The following is a 23,373-nucleotide window of genomic DNA, read 5'->3' on the forward strand; positions in this document are numbered from 1 at the left end:
CATTGGTGGTGGAATTATGAATCAATAAGTGATAATTTTTGTGTTTTCTAACCTATTTTCAGTTCTTAGTATTAGGCATAGTCTCCTAAAATCTCGTAGAAGAATACACAGATGTGGAGGGTGTAAGTCCTTTAAAGATGTTTGGTACCTCCCGGGAGGTTTTGATTGACATGACTGGTGAAAAGAAAATCAGTGATGGAATGAAGGCCAGAAGAGGTAATCCTTACTTATCACTTAGCTTGTACAGTTTGCTTATAAAATGATGACATTCAAATTATGTCATTCTTCATTTATTAGTTACATTATTCCCATAAAGAGAAACTTCTCATCTGTGATTTGGTTATTTGGTGGTTTAGCTTATATATAGGTAAGGTAAATCAGAATAAATACTTGCTTCTTGCTCTTTATTTACCAGTTTTCAAACTAATGAGCTGGTTCACTAGCGTCTGATTTTTTTTCCTTTTTTTTAAATGAACTCTAGAGATTTGAACATTTTAGGTGTGCTTTATATTCCATTGCATTTATGCATGCTCAGATTTTCTCATCTTTGGTCACTGGAAACCTCTTAGGTTTGCTCCTGAGTCCCTTTAATGTTATCCGGATCTTTGATAGTTTCCTTGCTTTCCGGCATAAGAAGGTAATCAAAACTCATCTCGTCTAACTTATGCCACAGATCTAGAATCAGCCATTTGTCCAAGAAGTTCTGATTCCTTTGAACAAGAAATTGTTTTTCAACATGGTTATCTGAGTTCATTGCCACTGTTGCCATGCCTTTTCAGTGTATAATATGTACTTTTAAGATGAAAACATGAGTTCATACTGATAAATCCAATTGAAATTCAGGACTACAGGATTTTTTACTTTTCACATCTTATGACTTCCTTCCTCCTACTAAAAAAAATATCTAGATTCTCAAGGACATCAGCATTTACTTTATCCTACAATTAGACACTAACACTTTATAATAACTATCAACACTACCACCAATAAATGTAATTTCTGAAAACAAAACAAGGATGTCACGTTAGAGTCAATTTTCTGTTTTAAAGTCATTTGAAGTAGTTAACTGAATAGTTATACCATCAATTTGATAAGAAATTACAGTTTTGGTACATTTTACTTTTGATCTGTAGGAATTTCCTTTAAATTTTTTAGTTCTGTTATATAATTATGTAAAATATTTACATGGTTTAAAAGTTAAATGCTACCAAACAGATTAAACCTAGAATAGTGAAATGCTGTCTGTCCCTTTTCACTTCGTTCAATCTCTCCTTTCCAGTAGATAACGTATTTCTTTTTAACCTTACGGTTTATCCTTTTAAGCGTGTACACATCTCTCTGTATGTATTAATATCCCCTACAGCCTTCCTTAGATTAAGTCAAAGGTACTTTAAGGGATTCCTGTATTGGGTAGAAAGAAGGTTGGACTCTGTAACTACTGGGGCCTTGTCTTAAGGCGTTTTTATTTATTTATTTTTAGAGTTGTACAAGCATCAGCACGATATGATGTTAGAACATTTTAATCACCCCCCAAAAGTTCCATTGTGCCCATTTACAATTAACCCATGCTCCTGCCCCCAGACCTAGGCAATCACTATTTCTGCTTTTCTGTCATTTTTAGACATTTTATATAAATGGGATAATACAATAATGTACTCTTTTGCATCTGGCTTTTCACTTAACACAGTGTTTCTGCACTTCATCATGATTTGGCTTGTACCAATAGTTCTTTTAATTGCTGAGCAGTATTCTTTTGTATGAATATACTACATTTTGTTTATTCACTAGTTGATGGACATTTGGATTGTTTTTGTCTGAGTAATGCTGCTATGCATATTCACAAACATCTCTTTATATGGATGTATATTTTCATTTGTCTTCAAATAGGCTCCTAGGAGTAGAGTTGCTGGTTTGTATGGTAAATGTTTAACTTTTAAAAAAAATAAATTTATTTATTTTTGGCTGCATTGGGTCTTTGTTGCTGTGCGTGGGCTTTCTCTGGTTGTGGCGAGCGGGGGCTACTCTTTGTTGCGATGCACGGGCTTCTCATTGCGGTGGCTTCTCTTGTTGTGGAGCAGGAGCTCTAGGCACGCAGGCTTCAGTAGTTGTGGCACCCAGGCTCAGTAGTTATGGCTCACGGGCTTAGTTGCTCTGCGGCACGTGGGATCTTCCTGGACCAGGGCTCAAACCAGTGTCCCCTGCATTGGTAGGCGTATTCTTAACCACTGCGCCACCAGGGAAGCCCTGTTTAACTTTTAAAGAAACTACCAAACTGTTTCCCAGTGTGATTTTCCATTTTCTATTCCCACCAGTAATATAGAAGGGTTCTGATTTCTCCACATTTTTGCCAACTCTTGGTATTATCCCTCATTTTGAGTTTATCTGTACTAGTAGGTGTGTAGCAGTATGCCATAGTTTCACTTTCCTTAATAACTAATTATACTGGCTTATTTTCATGTGCTTATATATTTTCTTTGGTGGAATGTTTATTCAAATCTTTTGTTCAATTTTTAAATTGAGTTGTCTTTTTATTGATTTGCATAAAGTGTTTTTAATGTATCATGTTGTAAGCCCTTTATCAGATATACAGTTTGCAAATATTTTTTCTCAGTCCATGGATTATCTTCTCATTTTCTTAATGGTGACTTTTGAAGCACAAGTTATTTATTTTGTGAATATCCATTTTACAATTTTCTTCCCCTTTTGTGCATTTGATGATGCATCTAATACTGCCCAGCCCAAAGTCATGGTTTTTTCCTGCATTTTGCTTTGCTTCTGAATTTTAGCTCTTAGATTTGTATGTGTATGATCTACTTTGAGTTACTATTTGTGTATATTGTATATGTTTATTTTTTGGCATTGGGATATCAAAGTGTCTCACACAGTGTGTTGAAAATACTCTTTTCCCCTGTTGAATTATTTGGACAATCTTGTCAAATAGATCAGTTGACCATAAATGTAAATTTCTTTCTGGACTCTCTATTCTGATCCATTGATTTATGTACCTATCCTTTTGGTATTACCATACTGTCTTGATTACTATGGTTATGGAAGATTGTAAAGTTAGTAGTGTAAGTCCTCCAACTTTTTTGTTCTTTTTCAACATTGTTTTGGCTGTCCCAGGTCCTCTGATTCCATATGAATTTTGGAATCATTCTGTTAATTTCTTAAAAAAGAAAAAGCCACGTGGGATTCTCAAAGGGATTATATTGAATTTATAGATCAACTTAGGGGAAAATTGCCATCTTGTGTGAGGCCTCTCTGTCTAACCTGAGCTTGTGTAACCTCAGGCTAGTAAGAGCTGAGCCGTTTGTCCTCCCCAACTGGTCAGCTTCTGACAAGTCACTTCCAGTGATAATGCCTCCATGTTTATGCATTGTCTTCTGTACTAAGTGGAATGAGTCCCCTTCCATCACAGCAGCTTCCGGTTCTCACAGGGTAACACTGATAGAGCTGGGTGGTAGGGTAGAACCTGGGTAGCCCTGGAACAGAACACCACAGATTCCCACTGTCCTTACCTGAAATCAGTTTTTCAAACATAAATGCTTCTCAGATGGTTTTATGTCTTTGGTTGTGAAAACGACTCTTTGTCAAAAATTTTCAGGTTTATAGTTGCTTTTAAGGGAGAGGGTTTGCTGATTTCACTAGCTATAACCAGAAGTACTTTCTGTCCCAGTCTTAAATTATGTAATGTATATAAGAAAACAGGTGCTGCTTTGAGTTAATTACTATTTGTCCTGAATTGGGAACCAATGAGCAGTTGCTTCTTTGGGGAGCTAGTTGTTTTCTCCTTTTTAATTCATATGTATAGATCATTTATAGTTTAGGAGTTATATCAAGTTGGGGGATCACTTTCACTTTTATACTATATTGCTATACTTTGGATACTTGTGGTTCATGACCACGGTCATTGTGTATTCTGTCAGAAGACTTTGAGCCCAGTATTATACTCTTTTTTTTTTTTAACTACATTTAAACACTTCTTTCCATTGTCATTGTATTTTGATTTTCTATAAAAGAATTTAGTAATATTTCCTTTTTAATAAATGAATATAGTTCTTTTCCATCATAACTATATTTTGGTCTTCTCTTAGTTTATGACTGGTATATACAATGAAATGGTTTGAAATTGTACTTTTTTCTGTGAAGATGCCATTGTACTAAATGATTAATGCTCTCAAAGGATGTTTAATGGGGGCAGGGACTAACTCTCTCTTGCTCTTATCTTTTTCCCATGTCTAACACAAAATAAACAGTATGACTGTGCTCAGTATGTTGTGGCATTACCAACAGTTGGGTTAGGTTGAGGTCCCAAGGGTTTTAAGCCTAGTTTGTGCTTTTAGTGACTGATCACCACCTCTTTCTAGCCTTTGGAGAAGAGAATAAGAAAGTGGACCAGAACATACTGATTTGGGGGAGAAACGCAGACTGAGGAAGATTCTGTTTGAGATAAAGGAATGGGGAATATGGCATGGAAGTGAAGTGAGCTATTGAGTATTTTTCTGTTTCCTGTAAGATACATGTTTTGTTATCTGGTCTGGTGAGTTTAATCCATCTTAACTTTAATAGATTACTTATAATCTCAACTTCAGTATATGAAATTATAAATTTATTTTACTAAAATCTTTGCTTTCCTCCTTTTTCCTTCTTAGGACATTTGCTACAAGATCCTATTGCACCCACCAACTCCACCTGCCAACACTATGTCTGCAAAAGTTGTAAAGGCAAGAAAATGATGATGAAGCCTTCATGTAGCTGGTGCAAAGACTATGAGCAGTTTGAGGAAAACAAGCAGTTAAGCATCCTAGTGAACTGCTACAAAAAACTCTGTGAATATATAACACAGACTACATTGGCACGGGATATAATAGAAGCAGTCGACTGTTCTTCTGATATTTTGGCTTTGCTTAATGATGGATCATTGTTTTGTGAGGAGACGGAAAAACCCTCAGATTCATCCTTTACTTTGTGTTTGACACATTCCCCTTTACCTTCGACCTCAGAACCCACAACTGATCCTCAAGCTAGTTTATCTCCAGTATCTGAAAGCACCCTCAGCATTGCTATTGGCAGTTCTGTTATCAATGGTTTGCCTACTTATAATGGGCTTTCAATAGATAGATTTGGTATAAATATTCCTTCACCTGAACATTCAAATACAATTGATGTATGTAACACTGTTGACATAAAAACTGAGGATCTGTCTGACAGTTTGCCACCTGTCTGTGACACGGTAGCCACTGACTTATGCTCCACAGGCATTGATATTTGCAGTTTCAGTGAAGATATAAAACCTGGTGACTCTTTGTTACTGAGTGTTGAGGAAGTACTCCGCAGCTTAGAAACTGTTTCAAACACAGAAGTCTGTTGCCCTAATTTGCAGCCCAACTTGGAAGCCACTGTATCCAATGGACCTTTTCTGCAGCTTTCTTCCCAGTCTCTTAGCCATAATGTTTTTATGTCCACCAGTCCTGCACTTCATGGGTTATCATGTACAGCAGCAACTCCGAAGGTAGCAAAATTGAATAGAAAACGATCCAGATCAGAAAGCGACAGTGAGAAAGTTCAGCCACTTCCAATTTCTACCATTATCCGAGGCCCAACATTGGGGGCATCTGCTCCTGTGACAGTGAAACGGGAGAGCAAAATTTCTCTTCAACCTATAGCAACTGTTCCCAATGGAGGCACAACACCCAAAATCAGCAAAACTGTACTTTTATCTGCTAAAAGCATGAAAAAGAGTCATGAACATGGATCCAAGAAATCTCACTCTAAAACCAAGCCAGGTATTCTTAAAAAAGACAAAACAGTAAAGGAAAAGATTCCTAGTCATCATTTTATGCCAGGAAGTCCTACCAAGACTGTGTATAAAAAACCCCAGGAAAAGAAAGGGTGTAAATGTGGGCGTGCTACTCAAAATCCAAGTGTTCTTACATGCCGCGGCCAACGCTGCCCTTGCTACTCTAACCGCAAAGCCTGCTTAGATTGTATATGTCGTGGCTGCCAAAACTCCTATATGGCCAATGGGGAGAAGAAGCTGGAGGCATTTGCTGTGCCAGAAAAGGCCTTGGAGCAGACCAGGCTCACTTTGGGCATTAACGTGACTAGCATTGCTGTGCGCAATGCTAGTACCAGCACCAGTGTAATTAATGTCACAGGGTCCCCAGTAACAACGTTTTTAGCTGCCAGTACACATGATGATAAAAGTTTGGATGAAGCTATAGACATGAGATTCGACTGTTAAATCAGTGGGTCTTTAAACCTACCTCTGGTAGGGAAATAGCTACAGTTTTACGGCAGCTATGGTTTTGTTGGTTTAACTTGCCGGAGCTCCTGCATATAGATCACTTGTATCAAGTGTTTTCATTGCTAAGTTATATGTGTTAGTGTCGGGGAAATAGTTTGCAGATAATGGAGGAGTAACCCTACAACTATATGTCCTTAGTTCTTACAGAACCTCATAGTTTGAGAACAAATGCTGATGCAACTGATTTATACAAAACGAACTTTGGCAAGGAAAATAACATTAACCTCACTGTTTATGGTCATGCTTTGTGCATAATCAAAGTTTATGATTAAATGTAAGGAAGTGGTATCTAGTCAGTCCATAAAGATTGTGCTCATATTTTGTGAAAAAGTAACCATTAGTTTGTTCAGGAGACTCAGTGCTACCTTCAGATGCCATTGATGTTTCTCCTGTTGAAAAGCTGATGTGTCCAGCTCAACCTTTGTGCTGACATAATACCATTTCTAATCATGAAAATTGGCTACTGGTGTATGTAGCAGTTCTTAAATCAGCAGTATTATGAAAGAAAAATTGCCCCTCATTAGAATGTTGAAGAAATCTGTCTTTTAAAAGTGAACAAACTGAAATTCTGTCAGACTGCAGATGTTTTTAGCTGTTTATGCCACAAAACTCTTCTGAGTTGATCCCCATTTTTAGTTAAGTCTGACTCATTTCTAGGGAAAAAAACAAATCCTTCACTTTGAGCAATGTTCTAATAAGATAAATGAAGTGGAGAAGAACAGTTCTATTCTGAAGGTAATTGAATTTAGATTATGGTATGTGACAGAAATTTTTAAAAAATTATTTAAATGTTTTATTTAGAAATTGGGATTTATTTAAAATAATTTTAGAATAATGCTCCAAAAGTTACTCAGATTTATGCATTATACCTATTGCCATTGGCCACTTCAAAGTGATTTTCGTTTCCTCTGTTTGCCACAGACTTTATTTTGAATATGCTTTTTTCTTTCTTTCCTTTTTTTTTTTTTTTTTTTTTTAGGGTGCTATTCATTGTGGAGACTTCTTTATAGAGGCCTAATAAAAATGCCTTTTTATGAAGCCTGTGGGTTTAGTTGGGTTTGAAGCTAGGAGGATATTCTTTAGAATACTCTTTTGCATGTAAAGCACAAACTATGTTTCAGTTTAAATGCACTTCTTCCCTGTAATTTTTATGGGGGAGATAAGTGAGTCACAACATTCTGTTGAAGGGAAATCTAGTCAGTTGCTTGAAAGAGCACAGCCCAAATAAAACAAGGACTGACTAGGTTGTAAAGAAATGACCTTATGATTTAAAAGAAGAGTTGCTGCTTTGACAGTGCTTATTTAAAGAAAAATACTGCTGGAAAATTTTCAGTTTCTACTACGTTCACCATCTCTCCTGAGATCTGACATATGTTGAAGTTATGTTTTGATTTGGCACACAGCATGTTCAATGATGGTTACTCACCTAGTACAAGACATGGAGAAGAAACCTTTGGACACAGAGCAGATGACACCTTCTGTTTTGTAGTGTATCCTGGTGTCATTTTCTGTGAATGTGGTCAGGTAGAGTTGTTTTTGTTGTTGTTGTTGGGTTTTTTTTTTTTTTTTTGTCTCTTTTGGTGGGTGGGGGTGGGCTAAAGCCATAGGAAGAAAAATGTGATGTATGTGTCCAGTATGTACTATTTTGTTTTTGTTTTGCGAGAAGAGTTGAACTATTTTTGATAACAAGAGTAAATGGTGGAAAATGCTTCTTAGTTGTCTTGTCTTTATTTGCTTTCCAAGTTTCGGAATTTTATTTAATTCCTCTAAGTGTTAGCAGTGTCTTATGAAACATGTATTTGCCTAAAGTTTGTAACAATTTTGTGTTGGACGCAGATGCCCTGCTATATAAACTTGTAAATCTGTTCTTTATTCACTAATGATCACTGCAAAAATGACTAGAAATGAGATTGTACACATGGATGATTAGGATAAATTTTGCAAATCTCCCAAATTTTCCTAATATTATGATTTTAAAATTCCTTGAGTACTTTATTGATTCCCAAGTTTGATAATCTTAGTTTTGTGTTTTTTGATGCATGGGAGGTTGGCAATATAGATAAAGTGAAAATCATTAGTATGTGGGGGCCTTGATTGTTATGTAATATTGCCAATGATGAATTCAGGTTTTTTTTAGCACAAGTTTCTCTTTTTTATGCTGGTATTCTCACTGCCACACTTTTGGAAACCTGTATTACACCTTAAATCTATCAATAAATGTTAGTTTTGTAATTCTATGTTGTAGAATACTGAGGAGTTTGGGATAGCACGCTCTGAATGGCCTGTATTATATGCATTTGGGGAAGAGTATTAATTACAGTGCCTTGATTTTTGCGTTGTTTTTCTTTATACCGTGAGTTATTTTAGGAATGCTGACCAATGGCTAACAAGGGATTGAGAAATTATTACTGAAGTAACTGGATTTACTTCAACAGGATTTGAAACCACCAAAACAATAACAGCATTTAATATGACTCATCTTCACTTGTTCTTTTGAGTCCTTGTAATTACCATAAATGATCCAATGATCTTTCACCTTAGGTGACAGAAGTTTTAAAGCTGACAGTTTTAGAGCTAATCTTTTTGATTAGTTTCCATAGGTCTACATCTCTAAGCAGAGATGTAATACAGTTCTAGGATAAAGAATTCCTTCACTGTGTTCTTAGTTTTCTTAAAATAACTCGTTGGTGACCTCGCTGAAGAAAAGTAAAAGTTTAACAACCGATGAAAAGTAAAATTTCTTTTCCCATATCATAGGCAACAAATATAAAATGCTTTAGAAAATACTAAGTTCAAAGTATAGAATGGGAATCTAATGTGTGGATGGTACTTTTTCTCCCTCATTTTTAAAAAATTAAGTTTTAGGTATCCAAATAACAATTACACATTCTTTTAAAAGAATATACTATATATAAGGCTTAAAGTCTCCTTTGATCCCTGTGAACTTCTCACTTCCAAATTCCTATCCCCAGAGGAAATCACTTTTCATTATGAGGTGTTATCCTTCCAGATCTTTCTTAAAAGTGAATTTTTTTTTTAATTTTATTTATTTATAGCTGTGTTGGGTCTTTGTTTCTGCGTGAGGGCCTTCTCTAGTTGTGGCAAGTGGGGGCCATTCTTCATCACGGTGCGCGGGCCTCTCACTATCGCGGCCTCTCCCGTTGCGGAGCACAGGCTCCAGACACGCAGGCTCAGTAATTGTGGCTCACGGGCCCAGCCGCTCCGCGGCATGTGGGATCCTCCCAAACCAGGGCTCGAACCCGTGTTCCCTGCATTGGCAGGCAGACTCTCAACCACTGCGCCACCAGGGAAGCCCCCAGATCTTTCTTTATAAAGTTTTCCCAGGGGTTCAAAGAGTTATTCTCTTTGAAACTCAAGTTTGTTTCTAATGCTACTCTTTCAAACATAAAAATGAATTGCAAGTGTGATTAAAACCAAAAGTGTGTAGTGATTATCTTAGTTCATATTTGACAACTTTATTTAGTTTTGCAAAAAGGGAAAAACAAAAACAAAAGTTAAATCATGCAGGCTTCTCCACCCAAACACACCATAACATTTCCAAAAGTTGAGCAAATGACTTCTCTCATTTGATCAATCTAGAGTTTTATAAACACTTTGAACAGTACACAATGACATAGATAAGATGCAGGGAAAATATACAGAATTTCATTAGTTCGATTACCTTGGCAATGTTATGCTATGAAACTCATTTTTCATTGACTAGCATTAAGATCATACCCTCAATTTAACTTTTATCAAGAGTCTTGGATATTGTAATAACTTGAAATTTCCAGTTGGGCAGTAATGATTATATTCTGCATGATCTTTACCAGAAAGTCAAATATATACTATCTTAGTTCCTCAGAATTCACATTTCTTACATTCAATACTAAGAAGGGAGTACAGTGAAACACATTCTTACGTCTGAAAATGTGATACTTTGGGTAACCTAAATTAAAAGCACTATCTTAAGTGGAATGATATTGTTAGCTGTACTTTTATAATAACTGTAGACTTTTGAAACCAATTATTGACCAAAGTGAAAGAGGACTTCAGTAAGTAGAAACAAGTTCAAGTACAGCTATGTAGTAAAAAAACCAAAATCAAATGTATATTGGAAAACTGAATTTTTGCTGAGTCTTAGAAATAGTTTAGATCATTATGGCTAATAAAACCTTTAAACCATATCTGGCTTCTAACAAAATTTACCTTTTTAGCATTTTTATCTGAAAATGTAAAGTTGCTTTTGTTCCCTGGTAAAGGTTGGATGGGATAGACGGTAAATTTCATGTACCACATAAACACTTTTAATCCTAATAATTTACCAGTGTGTTTAGATTATTTTTTGTAGTGTTTCCAAAAAAATTAGTCACTTTTAAGCTTTTATTTATTCTTTGTGAACTGTTAGAAACTAACTTTTAATACTTTCTGTAATAGTTAAATGGAAGGTCAGTTCTGATCATGAAGGTAAAATAACAGGAAACTGGGAGGATACTGACAGGAAGGATTGCTAACTCTATTAATAACTATACTAGTTGATGGTGCATTTCCTAAATTCTCCTTTTCTCCACTTTTTGCCTACCACAGCCCAAGGTTTGATTGTTTCAAAGTCTGGCCATCACACCAGCAAGGGAACCAATGTGGGGTGCAAAGGAAGCTACTCTGACATTTAGGACTTGAGGTTAAAACAAAAAATCCAGGAGAAAACTTGATGACTTTGACAGAAGTGGATATTAAAAAGTTTCTTGGGGGTTTCTTTTATAGTGTCAAATTTCCATCCTTTTTAATAGTTTATTTTCAATTTTATCTTCAACAGTATTGCGGGGCTTGGCTGCATTGTGGCTTGCTGAAAAATGTATTCTGTGTTGACCACATCTAGCACTATAGTAAACATGAAGTTGCTTTCCTTTATGGGTGGCATCACTGTTTTCTTCCATTTTTGTGATAAATACTGAAGTGGATGCAATATTTGAAATAGTTTCTTTTCAACATGAAGTTAAGGAATAATGTTTAGATTGAGGCCTTTACTGTTGGCCTAGTCTAATATTTAGTGATGAATATGTCTAGTAAGAATTTTCATATATAATTATTTAAGTCTTCAAGTAGGTCTTCTGATATGAAGTATAGATGGGACATCAACTAATTTTTAGATTAATCACTCAATAATTCTCTACAAATGTTAGATGAGTTAAAAGGAAACTTCCCCCCCCCCCAAGTGTGAGTCATATTCTGTACGTGTCTTCAGTTAACAAGTTTTTCTTCAGATTTTATATAAGATCCACAGTCAGGATGGGGAGGGATTATTTAGAGCTTGCCAGCAAGGTTGGAAGGCCCAGTGGTTACAATACCTGAGGATGTAAAGTGACTAGCAGTTTGGCAGGTCATTGTGAAATTAGATTAAGTTCAAGATCTTTGAACTCCAGTACACATACAATTAAAAGAAGTCTCTGAGATGTTTTGGCAGTGCTTTTATTACCAGGGCTAATCCAGTTCTGGAGGCCCTGACTGCTTTTTCAAGTTCCAGAATTTTTTGACTCAAGTTTTCTGCAAGTGAAGGTTTCTTCTGGGCTCCATAGGAGCCCTGATGGGCCTCAGGGATGCTGGACAACAGAGGCAACTCCTGCTTTTGTGCAGAGAACTGTGCTTGGCACTGTCCCCAAGAGATCCTTGGTACATTCAGGGGTGAAGAGTGCTGATTCACAGACGTTGGAAGGTGATGTATATCTTACTTGCTTCTGAGGAAAAGCTCTGTAAGAGGTTTGAGGCAAATTGGAGGAGTCTCCCAAACTGGGTATGTGTATCCAGAGCTATTGCTCAAAAACGTTAAAAAAATTCCTAGTGCTGCAGATAACGCACTTGCAGAAATCAAAGCCTTTAAAAAGCAATATGCAAACTACAGCATCTCTTCACAAGAAAAAAACATTTAAAATACATATCTCCCTTTCATGTAGACATTGGCAGCTATTCTTCATCCACCGACTGAAGCTTTCCACATTTCTCTGAAAGGCTTGAGGTCACTATTTTATTGCCTTTGTTTCCAATTTCAGAGGGAGAGGCAGGTTCCTCTGTTTCATAATCTTCAAAGGAGCTGAAAGAACAGCAAAAGTGAGTTACTGATTTTTTTAAAAGAAAGTTTTAATGTTTGGGTAGAAGTCAGTATAGCAAACTAGAGACAAGACCAGCTAGCAGAAATACCCTGAGTTGCTAAATGGTAGCTGTGAACAACTGAGCCACCCTGGAGGGGACAGTGCTCTGGAACAGAAAACACATTCTTCTCCCTTCCCTGTTACTTCTGTTGAAAAAGGGCTGAATCAAGCCTTCCCTAGAGGCTTTGATGGGAATGAGAGCATTATGGATGAAGCTAGGTTAGGGAGGGTATGAGGTCTGGAAAGTATGAATTTTACATGAATGCTTTCATTGAAGTGGCTTCCATGCGGAGTGGGGAACTTTCTCTCAAACAGTTTTATAGCTTCCATGGCTTCCAAGAAGTACGTTGAAGATGTATATCTGTGTGTACATAGAGCAGATTAAAGTCCACTCATGGGTTTCCCTCCATTCTTTGCAGAACTCCACAGCATATTCCCTCTTTAGAGGTTACTTGTATTTCCTGAGTTCCATATCCTCCAGGCCACCCCTCCTGGCTATTCCAGGTAGGGATGACAAAATATTTTATCTCAGAATGATGGCTGCTTCATCTGTGCAGAAATTTCTGGATATATAGTCCTTTTATTAAAAAAGGTTCCAAGACTGCCTGGTGATGAAAAATATGCTGAGGCAGGAATACCTAGTAGGTGGCACCTATTCATAGAGAGTAGAGAATATTACATTTTTATTAAAAAGCTTATCTGATGTTTGGAAAACGTTGCCCTGAGTACCATTTATGATCCTGTCAGAAATTACTTAACTGTCATTTTGCAAAAATATTCCATACTTAATTTCTGTTTCCACTCCTCCCCCATCTCCTTGAGGCCTCAATAGTTATACGCCAGTTATGGTGTATGTTGAATAAGGAGGCAATAAGGAGAGTAAGTTTGCTTTAATGCAACTGAAGCAGGGTTGATGGTAGAGGCTTCATTTCTGGGCGGAAAAACTCTCAAAGAAAAGTTAATTCTAGAAATGCAGTGTCAGACACTGGCTGCTTACTTCCTGTCAGAATGGAAGGCATTTTCTTCCTTTTGGTAACCTAACTTGCTGTCTGTGAGCTCTCAATGCAGATCTGGGAATGAATTAAAGAGTGAAGTCTGAACTGAGACTCATTCACAGTAACTATTTGAGCTCCTGTTGCTAAGCATGAGCCAAATGCTAGGGATACAATGGTGAAAAAGACCGACCAGCCCCTTCCTCACAAAGCTTGTAGCCTAATGGAAGTCATCTGGAATAGTGGCTAAGTGGTTTAGCCTTAGAGCATGGACTTTGGAAGTTGAGTTCTAATCTCAGGTCACTTAATATGACTTTGGGCATGTAACTTAACCCCCCTGCATCAGCCTCCTCGACTAATAGCAGTTCCTACCCCTTATAAGGGTTGAAAAGAGATTAGGTGAGAGGGCCTACACATCATAAACTCTTGGAAAATATCACATATTATTCTCGTGATGGAGAAGTGCTGGGGCTTACTGAAGCAGGATGGTGACACCTCATCCTATACTGGGGGGCAGGGTCACAATTTTTTTTGTAATTTGTGAATAAAAAATCTTTTACAAAAGAGTATGTATTTTTCCCCCACTGTAGCCTCATACAGAAATGGGATTTCCAGCAATGGATTTGATCCAGTCTAGTACCTAAAAGTATTCCAATGCTTTGTGGGTTGGATGTAGTAGAATGTCACCTGCATTTCTTTTGTACTTTCAAGGCACCAAGAGCAGTAATATACACAGAGACTTTGGAGGAATCTTAAGTTGGAGGGAGCTCATTCAGAACCTCTTGTCAGTGCCCTGGTGAGTCCTTTTACCCTAACTCAGTAGTTCTCAGCTGGCGGTGCTTCCCCCCACTCCGGGGGGCTTTTGGCAGTGTCTGGAGCCATATTTGATTGTCCCAACTGGGTAGGTCCTATTGGCATCTAGTGGGTAGAGTCCAGGTGTGTTGCTAAACATCTTACAGTGTGACAGAAAGTGCCTCACAACAGAATTACCCAGCTTAAAATATCAGTGCTGTTGTTGAGAAACCCTGCTCTAACTCTTGCCCCATTACGGTTAGTGCATCCCAGCATTCTGGACTAAGCTCTTCTCATTTTGTACTTCCCTGAGCAATCAGTCTTTCTATGGCTTTATCCACCACTTGTTCACCTGTGGTTTCTAAATGTACATGTCTAGCCTCAGCCTCTTTCTAAGTTGGAGACTGCCACATATCCAGCTGTCTATTATGTGGCTCTTCCCATATGGCAGCGTGTACAAACCTGGACTCGTCCTTCCCATACCCCTGGTTCTCCCTATTTTAGCAAATAGCACCATAATCTACCTACTCAAAGCCATAAACCTTGTTATTCCAAGCTCCTCTTCCTGCCTTTCCCCTTCCCTCTTCAAATCCAGCCACTCTCTCCTACCACTTTCAATACCACATGGATGCAGTCCTGCTTCTTCCTCTCCATTGCCGCTGATTTAGTTCAGGATGCTATACTTTCTTGCTTGGATTATTGCAATAGTTTTCTAACACTTGGTCTTCTTGCCTTTGCTTCTATCACATACCCTTTGCTTTTGCCATACCAGACTGTTTACAGTGTCAGAATAGGTCTTGGGACCTAATGCCACGGTACAATACCTGTTTTTCAGTGGCCTGCAGTGCCCTTCCCCCTTTGGTTAACTTGTGCTCATCTTTTAATCTGAGATGTCATTTAAAAGGTTCTTGATTCCCAGTGCCTGAGCTTCCACCATCTCTTATTTAGATGTCTGTAATGGTCTCCTTATTTGTCTTCCTGCCTCTATTGCCCCTCTACCAATGTAGCGGAGTAATCTTCAAAAAACACAAGTGGGGTTACACTACTACCTTGTTTAACTTTTTTCAGTTTCTCCCCTAGGCCCTGCATGATCTGGCCCCTGCTAATCTTTCCAGCCACATTTCCCTCTGTTGCTCACTATACTCCAGCTACACTGGCCTTTTAAAATGTCCTCAACACAGCTTCCTGCCTCAGAGCCATTGCTTATATTTTTCCCTCTGCCTAGAACATTTTTGCTCCCTGCTTTTTGTATAACTTTCCTTCTCAAATTTTAGGTTCTCATCACCTCCCTAGGAGATTCTTCTTCCCTCAGCATCCTAAGTTGCAAGCCTGTCTCCATTATCGGTTTACCCTGTTTATTTCTTTCATAACTGTATAATTAAATAAATGTCATCCCTACTCAACTGTAAAGTGTCCATTTTATAACTCACTAATTTTCTTGGGCTATATAGTCTAGTGCCTGGTGCTAGGTGCTTAAAATGTACTGTTGAATGAAAAATGATGTCCTAATGCTTTTGTAAAACTATGTGTTGAGTTGTTGGGGAAGGCTGGAGTCAGTAAAATGGTGAGGGTGCAGAAGTCACCTTGAAGTCACTAAAGTCAGAACTGCAAGAGCCTTAATCTTTATCCTGCTCTCCAGGAATTCCTGAGGGAGAGAGAATGTTTACTGATTCCTTCTAAATGACCACTTCCAGGTTTACTCGTAGGTCACTGGGATTCCTCTGGGCTCAAATGAAATTATTTTATGAGGTATTCTCTGTTAATTGGCCATTTTTAAATGAGTAGAGTGGTCAGAGCTTTAAAGCAGAACTCATAGAGTTCACAAACAGTTCACTAAGAAACCCTAGATATCAAATTGAGAACAAATTCTTTAACTTAGTAGTAACATAGTAGCAACTACTAGTAACTTCATAGTTAGCATAAGGGAAAATGATGGTTCATATACTTTTGCAATTTGCAAAATATCAAATATCATATTTTTGCTAGCAATATGATAGCCTTTAGAAACCTGTTTCCCTAAGTAAGTTTCCCCTTTCAGATGAGCAATTTCTGGGCAAAAGTATTAGGGCTAGTTCTGCAGATTCCTGGGATGGAAGTATAATAGCTGGAATGAGCAGAAATAATGACTGGCACATATGTGGTCTGACAAAGAATTTGTATGCAGTTTCAGGGTGTTGTCTGGGAGTTGTGGTTTGATTCCACTTCTGGGATTCTGACTACAGGGGCAAAGGGATAGAATATTTGATTCAGGGCTTATCTGAGGAAATCTAAGATATATGCTGGCTATATGTATAAAATAAACTGTTAAATAGTTCTCTGAATTGGAGTCTATAACACTTTAGAAATAGGAGTGGATGAATTTTACCTTTATACTTTTAAGAACAGATAACCTAAGTCATTTATATAAAATGGATTACCTGAAATATCAGTACTTTAGAAGTTAGATATTTGGTTCAGAGAATTTCCTTATTGACCCATTCAGTAACTATTATAGAAAATCTTTTGCTTCAACTTTTGTTAAAATTTCTTAATATGTACCACCTCCTTTCCTGCCTCAGAAAGTTGATCCTACTTCATTTTTTTTTTTCTTTATTTTTGGCTGCATCAGGTCTTAGTTGCGGCACGTGGGGTCTTCGTGCGGGATCTTTCATTGAGGTGTGGGCTCTTCGTTGCGGCACCCGGGTTTCCTCTCTCTAGTTGTGGCATGTGGGCTCCAGGGCGTGTGGGCTGTCTTGTTGAGGCACGCGAGCTCAGCAGTTGTGGCGCGTGGGATTAGTTGCCCCGCAGCATGTGGGATCTTAGTTCCCCGACCAGGGATCAAACCCGCGTCCCCTGCATTGGAAAGCGGATTCTTTACCACTGGACCACCAGGGAAGTCCTGATACTACATTTTTGATGGCTGGGGATCTCTTGCAGTTCTAGGGTCAGGAGTCATCAGTTATTAATTCTTATTTATTTTGGATGTAGATAGTATAAAAATTTTAGAATAAATTTTAGATTATAAAATAATGACTCAGAACTATTGGACTTGTAAGATTATAACTCATGCCCCAATGTATACACACACGTACCCCACCCGCCACGATCCCTGCTCTTCTGCTAAATTCTCCCACCTCACTCAGGACAGCCAGGCTCCATACAGCCCCTTACCCCAGACTTGACCCTCAATAGCATACATTCCTGGAGGACTGCTCCAGTGGGTTTCTGATGGGCCTTCTTTGCCTACAGTGTCTTATTTTCCAGTGCTGAATGAAGTAAATGTAGATCTCATACAAGGTGTAAGTCAGTACATGTTTATATTTAGTATAAAGGAGAAATCCACCTTTAAAAACATTCAGTAGAAAACAGTTCTTCTAAATTATCTAAATGTCCGATGATAGGGAAAATGGATGTGTTATTGCTTGAGAGAATACTCTGAAGCATTAAAAGTCATGTTTTTGAATACACTAGTAACATTAAGCATCAAAAAGAAATATACCAAAGTATAAATAATGGTTACCTCTGGATGACTGAACCGAGGATGATTTTAATCTCTTTATATTTTGCAATTTTTCTGCAGTAAGCTTATCTTTCTCTACTAATCAGATAATGACTCTCGGAATGAAAAAGAAAATTGTGTTTAAGTTAATCAAATGTAAAGCTGTTGGTGAAACACCAGAATATACGGTAAGAAAGTATTTTTGAGCTAATGTAAAAGACTCTTAACTAAAAATCTGAAGTAATCAAGTATTTGTCAGATTGGCAGAGAATCTTGTTTCTAATTATTACAGGCTGCGTTTTCTTAAGATAGCAACATAGAGGACCCTTTAGCCTGCTTTTCACAGTTTTTGTGGAGTTTTAAACTTTATTGCAGAAACCATAAGAATGTTAACTATAAGTTTGGTGTCATAACCTGTTATCTTCATATAGGTGACACATAGTCATGGTCATTTAGTTGACTAGGTATATGTAACTGGCACCCTGGCTTCCCCTATGACCGTTCATTACTTTGATGCTAGATGGGATACTTCACAATGTTTGCAAACTCATACTTATGGAGACCATTTACCCTCTTTCACCTCACTAAAATATGGAGTCATTACCAGATTACTTATTATTTTTTAATTACTAGGTTGCTTATTGAAGGCATTACCTAAGTACGAGCCTTGAAACAGGAGGTACAGGCACTTGGCCCAGAGGTGACCTATGATGTTAGATGGTAAAGTAGATAGAGAATTTCAAGTTGATTTTGGAGGGTCAAGTTGTTTGGGCTCCTGCGTTATCCTTGTAGTGAGGGTGGCTGCCAGGTTACTGCTGCCTTCTGTGCCACTCAGTAAACATTTGCTGAGGATCTCCTACATCCCTAACAGTTTGCCAGGTGCTGGTATTACAAGATGAATAAAACAAGGTGCTCTGCCCTGAAGGAGCCCATGTTCCAGTGGAAACACAAATAGGTCCATTTTTCCCAGGATTTATATGCCAGACACTGTTAGATACGTTATATACATTATCTTTAATTCTCAGTCCAGTCCTGTTGTTCATGCAACAGATATTTACTGTTGCCAACTGTGTGCCATGTTCTGTGCCCTGGGAATGAAGGGAACAAGGTAGACAGTGGAATGCTAATGTAAGACCTGACTAAATTATAATTCAGAGAGGTTATGTAATGTGGCCAAGATCACAGAAGTGGTAGTAATAATAGCCATTGTTTATTGATTACATAGGCACTATGCCTAAGGGCATAATACATTATGTACATTGTCTTATTTAATCCAGAAACAGCTTGGTGTGGCAGGTGGTATCCTCATTGTATAGGGGATGCTGAGGCTTGCTCTAGTGATTGATAGAGTAAGGCTTTGAAGTTAACTAAATTTGTCTAAATCCAATTTCTGTGCAACTAAATTTGTCTAAATCCAAATTCTGTGCTTTTAACCATGATGTTATATTGTATCTCTTCTCCTTCAGGGAGCAGTAGTAGCTATTATTTGTCAGGTATCTACGATGTGCCAGGTGTTTATATGTATTATCTTTGATTCTCACAACCACCTTGGAAGGTGGTTGCTGGTATCTTCTGAAACTTAGCCTCAGGAGTCAGATAACCTGCCCAGCTGGTGAGTGGGAGGTAGAACCAGATCTGTCTGACTCCTAAGCTTATGCTCTTTCCATGGCACTACCATGCTTCCTCCCTTTCTAATATTTGATTCTGGTAATTTCTATTTGGTAAACTCACCCTAATTTATTTGTAATTCCTCTTGAGATGAAGCCCTAGGTGATGTAGCCTTGGAATTCTGGGTCTGGCCTTGCTTTTGAACCATGTCAGTCAGTTACTAACAACTATAATAAAGAGGCCTTTCTTTTCCTTTGTTGACATTCTAGTGCTCACCCTACAGGCCATTGCTGTTGTAAGGCTTCTCCTCTCCCCTTGAGATCTCATCACCCACATGTGCTCTGTGTAGGCCTTATCTTATCTCCCACAACATGAGAAGATGGGTGTCCAGCAGAAGCCTCTCATATGCACTGGTCAAATTTCACTACAGCTGGTCTCCGCATCTCCTCTCGTGACCCCTCACCTGTATTTCTGTCTGTATCCCTTTGCTTCCCCTCTCTGCCCTCCACACACACTGGCACCTTCTTTGAGCACTACCACAACTCGAGAAAAACTTTTGCTTGAGCCAGTTACCTATTCTCTTTAGTTGCCATCTATTTTCTCTCCTTTCTAGACTAATAAACTTCTAAGTGTTTAGACCTGCTATCTCTATTTTCTCCTTCCTCTAAATCAGGTTACAAAACAATATGTAGTATAAAGTTCCATTTCTGTAAAACAAATTACTTATTTATTTGCAAAGAAATGTCTAGAAGGATATACTCCCAAATGATAAGTCAGGCTATCTCTGGGTGGTAGATTTTAGGTGAAGATTTTTATCTTCATTTCTAACTGTTCTGCAGTGAATACATATCAGCTATGTAAACAGATAAAGGAGAAAAATAACTTCTTCCTGTTTATTAAAGTAGTACATGTTCATTATACAAACATTATAAATTACAGAACAGTATAAAAAACCAAAGTACTTGCAATCCCACAGCCCAGAGTTAACCACTGTTAACATTTTGGAGCCTTATCATTTAGCATGTTTATATAGATACACATTTTTAATATTGAGATTATATCACAAGTTTGTAACCTTGATTTCTCCATGTTACATTTTTGTGCAACACATAATTTAAATGTCTGCAAAATATGACACATAGATACCATGACTTACTTAACTATTCTATTATCGTGCATTTGTGTTGCTTTGAATTTTTTAATTTTATAATTACCTGTGACCAATGCCAACTGTTTGGATAGAACAGTTCTATCTAAATTTCTGATTATTTACAATCGATACCCAGAATTAGAATTGGGAGTCAAAGGGTATGAATTCAGGCTTTTACAGCATATTGTCAAATTAATTTCCAGGGAGGTTGGGCCAATTTGCTTCTACCAGCAATATGTTACTACAATGTGCTGCTTCTATGAGAGAGCAGTTAAGACACTTTATTTTAATTGTACCTGCCTGTTTTTCCCTGCTAAGGCAGGGATCCTGTCTGTGTTCACCAATATCCAGTAGTGCTTAGTATACAGCAGGAATGCAAACATGTACTGAATTCATACCATCTCTTAAAAAATTCCTGCCAATTTAATAAGCTAAACTTTTTTGGGTGCTTGCTTTTTACAAATGTTTTATTTAAGTTTAATTTACATATCATAGAATTCACTGATCTCAAGTGTTTAATGTGTTTTAGTAATTGTGCAGTCATCACCACAATTCAATTGTAGAATACTTTCATCTCTCCATCTGCCTTTCCTCTCCCTGTGCTTGTTTGCATTCACTTTGTACTCTCAATCCTGGAACTAGGCAACCACTGATCTGTTTTCTGGCTCTATAATTTTGCCTTTTCTAGAAATTTCATATAAATGGAATCATATAATATGTAGTCTTTAATGTCCGGCTTCTTTCATGTAGAATGGTATTTTTTAGATTCATCCGTGTTGTTGCACGTATTAGTAGTTCTTTCCTTTTATTTATTGAGGTATATTTGACATAGAATAAATTGCTCATATTTAAAGTGTATAATTAATAAGTTTTGACTTTTGTATACACCTGTAAAACCAACACCTCAAGATCATGTAAATCTCCACCCCCCGCCCCCCCCAACGAAAGTTTCCTCATGCCCCTTTAGAATCACTTTTGCCCTCCCCAGCTAACCACTGATTTGGTTTCTGTCATTCTAGAATTTTTTAGAAAATTTTTAAAAATTGTGATATTTTCTTTTTTATTGAAATATAGTTGATTTGCAATACTGTGTACTTCAGGTGTACAGCAAAGTGATTCAGTTATACATATATATTCTTTTTCAGAGTCTTGTCCACTATAGGTCACCAGAAGATACTGAATGGAGCTCCCTATGCCATACAGTAAATCCTTGTTGGTCATCTACCCTACATACGGTAGTGTGTATCTGCTTATCCCAAACCCCCCAATCCATCCTCCCTGCCCCTTTCCCCTTTGGCAAGCCTGCGTTTTTTTTTTTTTTAATTTTGGCTGTGCTGTGTGGCATGCGGGATCTTAGTTCCCCAACCAGGGATTGAACCTGTGTCCCCTGCGTTGGGAGCACGGAGTCTTAACCACTGGACTGCCAGGGAAGTCCCTAGGATGCATTTTCTAGAATTTTACATAAATGGAATCAGACAAGATTGGAATATACTCTTTGTGTCTAGCTTCTTTCACTTGGCTTGAGATTCATCAATGTTGTATTTGTCAATGGTTCATTCCTTTTTTTTTTTTATTGCTGAAGAGCACTCCATTACATGGATATACTATATTTTGTTTCTCAATTCACCAGTTTAGTGGATATTTGGATTATTTTCAGTTTTGGGCTACTAAGAATAATGCTGCTGTAAACATTCATGTACAAGTCTTGGGTAAACATTTCTCTTGGGTAGATTCCTAGGAGTGGAACTGCTGATTCATATGATAAATGTATGTTTACCTTTTTAAGAAATTGCCAAACATTTCTAAAGAGGCTACATAATTTTACATCCACATCAGTCCAATATATGAGGGTTCCAGCTTCTTCACATCATTGCCAACTGGTGATTTTAGATGTTCTAGTGGCTGTGTAGTGTATCTCATTGTGGTTTCAATTTACATTTTCCTAATGTCTAATGATGTAAAGCATCTTTTCATATATCTATCTGCTGTTTGTACCTCTAATTTAGTTAAATATTCAAATTTTTGTTCACTTAAAAAATTAGGTTGTCGTTTTATTATTGAGCTGTAAGTTCTTTATATATTCTGGGAAGAATCCTTTATCAGGATGTTTTAGAAATGTTTTCCCCCAGTGTGTCTTTTTCATTTTCTTAATGGTGTCTTTGAAGAGCAATAGTTTTTAATTTTGAAGGAAGTCCAATTTATCAATATTTTTATTGCTCTTGCCTAACCCAAGGTCACAAAGATTTTTCTATGTTTTATTCTAGAAGCTTTAGGGTTTCAGCTCTTAAATTTATTGAGATAATAATTAATTAATATTTATTAATAATTATAATAATAATTATTATTTTGGCACTTCATGCGGCTTGCAGGATCTCAGTTCCCCCACCAGGGATTGAACTCAGGCCATGGCAGTGAAAGTGCCAAATCCTAACCACTAGACCACTAGGGAACTCGAGATAATTATCTTTGTATATGGTGTGAGATGTGGATTGAGGTTCTTGTTTTTGCATATGGACATCCAATTATTTCAGCATAATTTCTGAAAAGACCACCCTTTCTCCTTTGGTTGAAAATTAATTGGCTGTATATATGAGGGTCTGTTTCTAGAGTGTTTCATTGATTGTGTATACTTAGCAATTCTACAATGCCGTGATGGTTGTTTGCTTTGTAGTAAGTTTTGAAATCAGGTAGCCTAAGTCCTTCAACTTTGTTCTTTTAAAAAAGTGTTCGGCTATTCTAGGTATTTTGCATTTCTATATAAATTTTAGGATCAGTTTGCCAATTTCTATAACAAAAGCCTGCAGGGATTTTGATAGGGAGTGGGTTAAATCTGTAGATCAATTTGGGGAGAACTGACATTTTAACAATACTGAGCTTTCTAATTCTATTTATTTGGGTCT

General features: G+C 37.4%; 2 protein-coding genes across 6 annotated transcripts in view; one reads left to right on the forward strand and one right to left on the reverse strand.

Moving 5' to 3' along the window:
• MSL2 (MSL complex subunit 2) overlaps window positions 1-8,015 on the forward strand; it is a 36,977-nt gene extending 28,962 nt beyond the window's left edge. The window contains exons 1-2 of one of the 2 annotated variants that reach the window (XM_060149800.1): window positions 112-216; window positions 4,653-8,015. In XM_060149800.1, coding sequence (XP_060005783.1) covers window positions 138-216; window positions 4,653-6,244 — 1,671 coding nt within the window. In that variant the 5' untranslated portion in view covers window positions 112-137 and the 3' untranslated portion in view covers window positions 6,245-8,015. Of the gene's footprint in view, window positions 1-111; window positions 217-4,652 lie in introns of those variants that run through there. The other variant, XM_060149798.1, reaches the window with a different exon arrangement.
• Window positions 8,016-9,758: 1,743 nt separating this feature from the next.
• PPP2R3A (protein phosphatase 2 regulatory subunit B''alpha) overlaps window positions 9,759-23,373 on the reverse strand; it is a 222,173-nt gene continuing 208,558 nt past the window's right edge. For all 4 annotated transcript variants that reach the window (XM_060149794.1, XM_060149793.1, XM_060149797.1 and 1 more), the window contains one exon: window positions 9,759-12,395. In XM_060149794.1, coding sequence (XP_060005777.1) covers window positions 12,269-12,395 — 127 coding nt within the window. In that variant the 3' untranslated portion in view covers window positions 9,759-12,268. The remainder of the gene's footprint in view (window positions 12,396-23,373) is intronic.

Source organism: Lagenorhynchus albirostris, chromosome 5 (assembly GCF_949774975.1).
Source record: "Lagenorhynchus albirostris chromosome 5, mLagAlb1.1, whole genome shotgun sequence".
NCBI lineage: Eukaryota > Metazoa > Chordata > Mammalia > Artiodactyla > Delphinidae > Lagenorhynchus > Lagenorhynchus albirostris.